This window comes from Lolium rigidum, chromosome 3 (genome assembly GCF_022539505.1).
Source record: "Lolium rigidum isolate FL_2022 chromosome 3, APGP_CSIRO_Lrig_0.1, whole genome shotgun sequence".
Taxonomy (NCBI): domain Eukaryota; kingdom Viridiplantae; phylum Streptophyta; class Magnoliopsida; order Poales; family Poaceae; genus Lolium; species Lolium rigidum.
In genome coordinates, this window is record NC_061510.1 from 353,552,949 (window position 1) to 353,563,468 (window position 10,520).

Below are 10,520 nucleotides of genomic sequence, written 5' to 3' on the forward strand. Positions count from 1 at the left end.
CCACTGTAGATCAGGAGGAAATGGGTCCGGAATGGCACCGCCAGCCGCCGTCTCCGGCAAGGTGAGGCGGCGGCGGCCCATGGATAACCGACCGATTCAAGGCCGTTGGAAGGCACACGCGCATTGCATGCAGGATGCAATGCGCGGGCGCTCCCAACCACAGCAGCAGCGCGACCACCATTGTCCATGCAAATATGCAATGCAGAGCAGCTAGCTTTCCCATTGACTGCCTAAAACAAGCTAGAAACAAGAACCTTGTGCTATATATAGCCAATATATAGATAGCTAGGCTAGGAGCTAATGATGGATGAAATTGTAGTGCTTGTTCCATTTCATTTCACAAGAAAGAATAAAGAGAAGAGGTGAGCACATGTTCCAGCATGCACACGCAGATATATAAGCAGCAGCACTTGCATGTAAAAACAGGTAGTACGGCTGAAGCAAGTTCAAGCTACTGATGCAATTAAATTCACAAGATAAAGTTACACTGACCACCAGAACTGATAAGGCAGCAGCAGTTTTGTGGTAGTTCCATATCATTTCAGAAGAACAGAGAGAAGTGAGCATGCACATACAGATATAGGCAGCCGCACTTCCAAACAAAGGTTTTGGCTTCCTCAACCCCTTCGGCCGGTCTTGCAGTACACACTGCAAGAAGTTTAAAACAAAAGCGGGGGAGAACAAGCCATTGGATGAGGGCAATCTTCATACCTGACAAAAAATATTTCACATACAATGAGCACACAGGGTATTTTGAACAACAAAATTTCAATGTCACCTGTCGTTCAAATATCGTGAGTTGTTCAATACAGCTGCATGAGTAAACTGAACCCTGCAAGGTTCCTATACTAAGGCTTACTAACATCAAGTAGCCGCTAAAATTCCATTTTACAGAACACAAAGTCTTGAACCCAAAAGCTCATTGATCAGCCTACTTCTTCTTTTTCTTCTTATCTTTTTTACCAGACTCAGTTTCCATTGCAACAACCTCGTCATCTTGTGTGTCGCTTTTCTTCTTTTTTTTCTTCTTTTCTCCTTCAGCAGTGGCCGCACCAGGCTCCTCAATCTCCTTCGACTTCTTTTTCTTCTTCTTGTCACCATTGGCATCCGCTGCGGGAATCTCCTCGCTGTCCTTGGACTTCTTTTTCTTCTTCTTCTTCCCATCCTCTTGAACTGCATCCCCGGTAGGCTCGACTGATGGTGCAGTCTCCACATCCTCATGCTTCCTCTTCTTTGAAGCTGTCTCGGGCTTCTTAGGTGTTTCTTCAGTCGGTTGTGCAAGAACCAGATCAGCCGAAGGGTTGTACGTCTGATAAATGAAAGTTTAAAACATTAAACCAAGATGAATACCATGAATGACAATTATTTTGCACGACTATAAGAGGGGATAAGTATGCTGAAAGCAAAATATTGAGGGTACTCTTTCCCTTGCCCAACAAAGAATATCCAGAAGTCCAGTACCCTAACATGGCTCCACAATTCTAACAAATATTATTCTTAAGTTCTTGCCAGGATAAGAGAAAAAGTCCACATTATTGCCCTTGTTACCAATTGTTGGGAAGCATCTTTGGAATAATAAGACAAAACCATGATGCTGCTTACCTTAGCAGGTGTAATTAACCCAGCACCATTCTTCCGGTCTTTCTCGTACACTTCTATCTTGGGCTTTCCCTTTGTGGAACCAGCAGATCTCCCTAGTTCTTTACCCTCAAGAACCCGAAGACGTGTTTCAAGCTGTTCAAATGTTCTTCATGTCAAAAGACAATCCTCATAAATTTTTATACTGTACATAAATGGTGTTTTGACAATATCAATACCTTAAGTCGACTCTCAAGACCAATGGAGTTATCTTCACCATCACCAAGGGCATCATACCGGATGGCAAGAGCTGCTTTTGAAGCAAGAGAACGCGAAATCTTTCCCTTGTGCTTTGGAGCTGCCTGACCAATCAAGGATGCATGGTAGATGAGACCATACTTAGGTGTAGCATGTTTTGTCTTCAGAGCTCTGAACAAAGCCTGGAGAGAAATATAGAGTTCAGTTTATTTCGCTAAAGGCAAATTCAAAGAGATGTTACAACATAACTCATTTGCAGCCATGAGCCCATGCATTAATTGTTGTTGCCACAGCATCATTACGAGATTGATTGTACAAAAGACAAAATGTGTGCATTCGTTGCATTTGTCTCACACTATTGAAGGATACAAATATCAAAGAATATAATAAGAACATCTACTTGCCTAACCCTATCATGCCTCTTCCCTGTTTTTATATGAAAAATCCATCCGTCCATAAACAATTCAAACCCTGAATCAAGTTTACAGAATAGATGGAATATATACATAATGTTACATATAGTGAACTCACCTTCTCTGCACCGAGTATCTGAATTGTGCTGCCAGGCTGCTTAGCCAAATTTAGCAGACTGCCACCATGTGAAATAAGCCTAGCACCAACTAGTTCACCCACAAGAGCAGTCAAATTGGGTGCGATTGTGTTCATCCTACTTTTCAGATAATCATACAGCTGAGCTCTGTACTCAGAAAGAGACAAGACTTGATCACAAAGTTCCCTAATGTTTGACAAGTCAAGATCATTAACTTCTGTTCCCATGGATATTACTGCAGCCTCCTTTAACTGTGCTTCCACGTCGTCATCTGTCAGTATCTGAAAAAAACAAAAGTTCTTAATAAGCAAATTTCCTGCATAGGAATTAGGAATGGCACTCATATTTAGACTTGTTCACAATCTACCTCTGAGAAATCAAGATTGACCGCGTTCGTCCTATTGCCCATCAACTTCACAACTTTTGCATACTGTATATTATCTGCCACTATTTTAGTGAGCTCTGGGAAGTGCCAACCATACCATTCACGAACCCTCATTGCGTATGTGTTAAGCTCCTTGTCCAGATCATCCAATAAGCCAATAGCTTGAATGATCATGGTATCAACCTGTAGAATCAGAAGAAAAAAAATAGGATTACCTCATATGTTCATGTGGAACAGGTGACAAGATGTTAGCTTCAATGAATATCACGACTGTAATTCAATAAATAGCAGTACAAAAAGGCCACCAAGAAAATGACAAGGAGGATAGTAGTGACTTATCATAGGACATGACAGCAATATACAAAATGTTGCAAAAGAAACTTCAATAAATAGCCAACACATAATACTAACAAAGGCTTGACCATGCATACATACAAAATGAAAGATAATGACAACTCATGAGATACAGGAGCCACCAATCCAGAAATGAAGCACAGGCAATGACCAACGGAAGAAAGATAAGCGCAAGTATTGACTCACCTTTTCCGGACTGAACTTTAGCTTATATCTAGACAAGCTGTGGGACAATCCCAGGCTCATTGGACCAAGGTCTTGTGTGCCCAAACCAGATATAAGCTCACTAAGCTGATTCCTTAGCCCTCTCATCAGTTCCATCACAGCACTGTTGTGAACACAGTCAATTTTCTGTGAAAGCACATCAAATTGTAAGTGGAATTGGTAATACAACAGAGACAAAGTGACTAATAAGGAACCTAACTGACCAGTTTGTCTTTTATAGCATTTCCAAGTTTAGAATCAGCAACAGCCAATGTTTCACCATCACAATGCTTCTGCAAGAACTTGCGCAAACCCTTGCTAGGCTTGCTCTCAAGAATGAGGGTTGCAGCGGAAAGGGCATCAGATGTGTTCTCAAACTTGTTGAAAGCCTTCAGCTCAACCACCTAAAATAAATATATCTGGTAAGTAACATTGAGCCAGTAAGAGAAATTAAGTATACAGAATATACGAAATAGGGCTCAGAGGCATATACTGAATTATCTCAACTGCTCGCCAAGAACTTCATGATCACTAACTTAAATTACAATGGATATTGCCAGGAGGCAGCAGTCAGTGTCTAGGCATTACATCATCAGAAATATAGAGAAACCAGAAGGTTTAACTGCACCATGCAAACTCTCCTTATTTTGGACTATTGGACTCACAAAGAATTGTGGAATTATGAATGTCGCTGGTCACTTTTTAAAGCAGGTGGAAAGTCCAGTATTCTACTGGGACAGACCCCTGCAAGGTTACCCATTAGGCTGACAGACAACTGATATCATCTATCAGCGTGTTCCTTACGGTTCAAGGACACACAAGCATCCAGTGGGCACTAACTTGTATCAGATAACAAGTTAAGAGGATAGCTAGGGGGCGCACATCATGGATTCTTGCTTACTCATATCAATGGTTTTTTCCCACTAACTCGATTATAATGTGTACATCACGGACAAATTGTACGGGAAAGAGAATTTATTTTGCCATCGGAAGAAAAGAATAAAGCACAAACCTTTCTGGCCAAGGCCGGCGTCGTGAACTCCTGCCATAGATCCTACAAACAAAAACGACCACGGAGCTCCATTAGCCCAAAAAGATATTCAGAGAAAAAGTTAAGCGCCAGTAATCCACACCAAACGAAGAGCTGGGGGGCGGCGGCGGCGACAACTCACCTCGACCTTGCTGAGCTTGCCCTCGTTCAGGACCTTGAAAAGGGCGAACCCGGCGGGCGTCTCGAACAGCACCAACATCTCCCACCACGCCGCGACTCAGCAAAAGAGAGCTCCGATTCCACCTGGATCGCAGGCGCAGCCACAGAACCGAATCAAACCAACGAGCTCGTCTGTAGAACGAATCCGAGCTGCTGAAACACACAGAATCCCACGAACCTTACGCCGATTGGGGATGGGGAGCGCGAGGGGAGCAAGGATTTCGGCTGCGGCGAGTGGGGTGGGGAAAAGAGAGGCGCCGCCGCAAGGGTTTTAGCCCTCTTTAGGTTTTGTGAGAGAGATTTATACAGGACGGTGGGGAGGTGGTTGAAGGCCAGTCTCGCCGTTGGTTGGGAGGGGTGGGCGTTGGCTGCCGTTGGATTGCTCCTCTTGGGGTTTAGGTCGGGGATGTCTTGATGAACGCCGGAACGGGTGCAAAGCAAAATATTGATGCGCTTCTTAAAACCAGATCGAGACAGCGGCAACATCATTTTGTTTGTTGTTTTGTGTTGCTCATCAAGCATATCGCTCGATGTTGCAACATTATTTTATTCATAATATTGAAAGAGTAGTTTCCAATGATGTAATGTTTATGAAAAATATCTCAAGTATTATTGGTCAAAAAAATTGATGGCCAAAGTTAAATCAGGCAACATAAGTATGCAATGTAAATATAGGCAGAGAGAGAGAGAGTATACTTATTTCGCAGACTCTAGCCACTAGAACAAGACGGCTTCAAGCACATATTCAACTAGCACCACTTATGCAAGTCCAATTCATTGGTTGTAAGACGACTTCATGCACATATTCAAGTAGCATTGCTTATGCAAGTCCAATTCATTGGTTGTGCCAATGTTTCCGCTCGTGAAGATTTGCAAGGCCGATATTATTCCTAGATGCAAGCTTTTCGCATGGCTAACCCTTTATGGTAAGATTCTAATGTCGGGAAATCTCGCAGAGGATTTCCACCCAAACTACCATGCCAATCATTCCTTTTAGATGTCAAAATGGTGAACCACCATTGTAATAATCGCCTTCTTTCAAAGGTTATTATGGTTATGTAACAAAAAAAATTGCACGCCTAACTTGAAAGGTGGTTATGTGATGATTGTGTTTTAGTGCGAATTGAATAGCTCATGTGTATTTGGATTTTAATATTGGTCATAAGTGTTGGGATGTTACATTCTGTCTCTCCTCTCTTCCCTCACACAGTCACAACGGGGGTGTGTCATGTATGCAAGTGATGACACATACAATGTGGACCGGAGTTGTTGTCGATGTGTCAGTGTAGATGTATGTGTGATGTTGATGACGAGGTAGCTGATGATGTTGTCGTGGTCGAGGTAGTCATGGTCGATGTAGTACTCGCCGTAATCGGTGTAGCCGCGATTGCCGGAGGTATTTTTTTTTGGATGGAGTTGTGGAAGAGACACCTTACGGATGTCAGAGGGTGTATTATGGGGAAGTCTTGCATATGTCAGAAGACACGATCATAGGTTAGACCCACAGTTTTCCCAAAACTATAGGAAGCTCACCGCACACAATGGTGTTGCCAGAATTGTGTGCGCCGTGTATGACCTATCACGATAGTGATATCGGTATGTCGATGCAGTCTTAGCCGACGAACTTGTTCTATGCCGTCGTCGGCATGTATTTCAACTCTTATGACCCATCTACACAACGTGCACTATGGTTATTTACTCCAAGTGATGCGGTCTTAGCTATCATGATAGTTCATCTCGTGTTGTCATAAGAGTTGGGTTATGATATTATAATATATTACCACCCGATTAACGATGAAATCGTGGCATAATGTATGCTTTTAGCTAAAATGGTCATATTCCTTAAAACAAGCCAACCACCATAGAAGCAAAGCAGTGTGTGATACGTCCCAAACGTATCTATAATTTCATATGTTCCATGCTACTTTTATAATGATACTCGCATGTTTTATACACATTATATGTCATTATTATGCATTTTCCGGAACAAACCTATTGACGAGATGCCGAAGTGCCAGTTCCTGTTTTTGGTTTCAGAAATCCTAGTAAGGAAATATTCTCGGAATCGGACGAAATCAACGGCCAGCATCTTAGAATTCCACGAAGCTTCCAGAACACCGGAGAGGCACCAGAGGGGAACCCTGGGGGCCCACACGTGGTGGCGGCGCGGCCAAGGAGCCAGGCGCGCCCCCCTATTGTGTGGTGGCCCCAGGCCTCCTCCGACTCCGACTCTTCGCCTATTTAAAGCTCCCTGACCTAAATCTTCGAGACGGAAAAGCCACGGTACGAGAAACCTTCCAGAGCCGCCGCCATCGCGAAGCCAAGATCTGGGGGACAGGAGTCTCGTTCCGGCACGCCGCCGGGACGGGGAAGTGCCCCGGAAGGCATCTCCATCGACACCACCGCCATCTTCATCACCGCTGCTGTCTCCCATGAGGAGGGAGTAGTTCTCCATCGAGGCTAAGGGCTGTACCGGTAGCTATGTGGTTCATCTCTCTCTCCTATGTACTTCAATACAATGATCTCATGAGCTTCCTTACATGATTGAGATCCATATGATGAGCTTGTAATCTAGATGTCGTTATGCTATTTAAGTGGATTTTACTTATGTGATCTCCGGAGACTCCTTGTCCCACGTGTGTAAAGGTGACAGTGTGTGCACCGTGTGGGTCTCTTAGGCTATATTTCACAGAATACTTATTCAGCGAGTTATGATTTGAGTTGGATGTCTCTATGAAATTGTGGTGTGTTAGTACCTCCTATGAATGCTCACAGTGACAGCGTGGGGTGTTTATTAGTACTTGGGAATACATCTTTAAGGTTTGCCTACATGATGAATTAGTGTTCGTTATCTTGCCAAAGAGTAATTCAGAGTCGCATAGTGAAGTGCTTATTTATATTCCTTTATGATTGTAAAGTTGAGAGTGTCCACTAGTGAAAGTATGATCCCTAGGCCTTGTTTCCAAATATTGCAATTATCGCTTGTTTACTGTTTTACTGCATTTTTACTTCCTGCAATATTACTACCATCAACTGCACGCCAGCAAGCTATTTTCTGGCGCCGTTACTACTGCTCATATTCATTCATACCACTTGTATTTCACTATCTCTTCGCCGAACTAGTGCACCTATACATCCGACAAGTGTATTAGGTGTGTTGGGGACACAAGAGACTTCTTGTATCGTGATTGCGGGGTTGCTTGAGAGGGATATCTTTGACCTCTTCCTCCCCGAGTTCGATAAACCTTGGGTGATTCACTTAAGGGAAACTTGCTGCTGTTCTACAAACCTCTGCTCTTGGAGGCCCAACACTGTCTACAGGAATAGAAGCGTGCGTAGACATCAAGCTATTTTCTGGCGCCGTTGTCGGGGAGGAAAGGTAAAAGGCACTCACACTCCGGATCTCGGCAACTAAGCTATCTTCCGGCGCCGTTGTAAGTGCTCGAAGCTATTTCCTTTAGATCCTGCAATTGCATCTTTTTGTTTCTTGTTTTCACTAGTTAGGCATAATGGACAACAATGAGCTTTTTATTCTATTTCCTGAGTTAAGACATGGATTGTTTGATGCGAAAATTAAAAAACCTATGGAACCTTATTTGCATGCTGGTAGTAATATTAGTATGAACGCTTTGAACACCATTGTTGATAATGATATAGAAAGTTCTAAGCTTGGGGAAGTCTGGTTTTGATGAGCATGATATTTTTAGTCCCCCAAGCATTGAGGAGAAAATTTTCTTTGATGATACTTTGCCTCCTATTTATGATGATTATAATGATAGTGGTCTTCTGGTGCCGCCTACTATGGAGGATAATGTTTATTATGATTATACTATGCCTCCTACATTTTATGATGAGAATAATAATGATAGCTACTTTGTCGAATTTGCTCCCACTACAATTAATAAGATTGATTATGCTTATGTTGGGAGTTGTAATAATTTTATGCATGAGACTCATGATAAGAATGTTTCATTTGATAGTTATATTGTTGAGTTTGTTCATGATGCTACTGAAAATCATTATGAGAGAGGAAAATATGGTTGTAGAAATTTTCATGGTACTAAAACACCTCTCTATATGCTGAAAATCTTGAAGTTGCGCTTGTCTAGTTTTCCTATGCTTGTTGCATTATGCCTACATGACTTGTTTATTTACAAGATTCCTTTTCATAGGAAGTGGGTTAGGCTTAAATTTGTCTCATACTTGCTTTTTGATGCTCTATTTTGCTTCAACTCTTATTTCTTGCGAGTGCATCATTAAAATTACTGAGCTCATCTTAATGGCTATAAAGAAAGCACTTCTTGGGAGATAACCCATGTTTTTATTTTACTACAGCAATTTTTTTATATTTGAGTCTTGGAAGTTGTTACTACTGTATCAACCTCTCCTTATCTTTATTTTATTGCATTGTTGTGCCAAGTAAAGTCTTTGATAGTAAAGTGAATACTAGATTTGGATTACTGCGCAGAAACAGATTTCTTGCTGTCACGAATTTGGGTATGATTCTCTATAGGTAACTCAGAAAAATCTTCTAATTTACGTGCGTGATCCTCAGATATGTACGCAACTTTCATTCAATTTGAGAATTTTCATCTGAGCAAGTGCAGTGCCCCTATAAAATTCGTCTTTACGGACTGTTCTGTTTTGACAGATTCTGCCTTTTATTTCGCATTGCCTATTTTGCTATGTTGGATGGATATCTTTGTTCCATTAACTTACAGTAGCTTTGTGCAATGTCCAGAAGTGTTAAGAATGATTGTGTCACCTCTGAATATGTGAATTTTTGATTATGCACTAACCCTCTAATGAGTTTGTTTTGAGTTTGGTGTGGAGGAAGTTTTCAAGGGTCAAGAGAGGAGGATGATATATGATCAAGAAGAGTGAAAAATCTAAGCTTGGGGATGCCCCCGTGGTTCATCACTGCATATTTCAAGAATACTCAAGCGTCTAAGCTTGGGGATGCCCAAGGCATCCCCTTCTTCATCAACTTATCAGGTTTCTTCTATTGAAACTATATTTTTATTCGGTCACATCTTATGTACTTTACTTGGAGCGTCTGTATGTTTTTATTTTGTTTTGTTTGAATAAAATATGATCCTATCATGCTTGTGTGGGAGAGAGACACGCTCCGCTGTTGCGTATGAACACATGTGTTCTTAGCTTTATTCTTAATGTTCATGGCGAAGGTTGAAACTGCTTCGTTAATTGTTATATGGTTGGAAACAGAAAATGCTTCATGTGGTAATTGGTATAATGTCTTGAATAATTTGATACTTGGCAATTGTTGTGCTCAATAGATCATGTTTAAGCTCTTGCATCATGTACTTTGCACCTATTAATGAAGAACTACCATAGAGCTTGTTAAAATTTGGTTTGCATGATTAGTTTCTCTGAGTCTAGATATTTTCTGGTTAAGGTGTTTGAACAACGAGGAAGACGATGTAAAGTCTTATAATGCTTACAATATGTTCATATGTGAGTCTTGCTGCACCGTTTCATACTTGAGTTTGCTTCAAACAACCTTGCTAGCCTAGCCTTGTATTGAGAGGAATTCTTCTCGTGCATCCAAATCCTTGAGCCAAAAACTATGCCAATTGTGTCCACCATACCTACCTACTACATGATATTTCTCTGCCATTCCAAAGTACATTACTTGAGTGCTACCTTTAAAATTCTATCCTTTGTCTTTGCAATATATAGCTCATGGGAAAATAGCCTTAAAAACTATTGTGGTGAAGAATATGTAGCTATGTATCTTATTTCTTAATAAGTTGCTTGTTGAGCGGTAACCATGTTTCTGGGGACGCACTACTAGGAAATGGCCTACCGCCGGCGTCCTGAAATGGCCTACCGCCGGCGTTTTTGCATTTGCCGGCGATCACCTCGCCGGTGGTAACGCCTCATCGCCGGCGCCTCCCAATTCGCCGGGGGTAAGTGTCGTTACCGCCGGCGTTTTACCAATTCGCCGGGGGTAAGTGTTG

The 10,520-nt window shown here is 41.9% G+C and overlaps 1 protein-coding gene across 1 annotated transcript; it reads right to left on the reverse strand.

Moving 5' to 3' along the window:
- Positions 1-767: 767 nt before the first annotated feature.
- On the reverse strand, positions 768-4,683 carry LOC124700319 (probable nucleolar protein 5-2). Its single transcript, XM_047232471.1, has 9 exons — positions 4,502-4,683; positions 4,342-4,383; positions 3,554-3,733; positions 3,312-3,476; positions 2,754-2,954; positions 2,368-2,667; positions 1,818-2,018; positions 1,603-1,734; positions 768-1,309 (listed from the first exon to the last, which is right to left on the reverse strand). Exons 1-9 carry the CDS (start codon positions 4,577-4,579, stop codon positions 932-934), a joined length of 1,677 nt encoding a protein of 558 aa, XP_047088427.1. The 5' UTR covers positions 4,580-4,683; the 3' UTR covers positions 768-931.
- Positions 4,684-10,520: the final 5,837 nt, after the last annotated feature.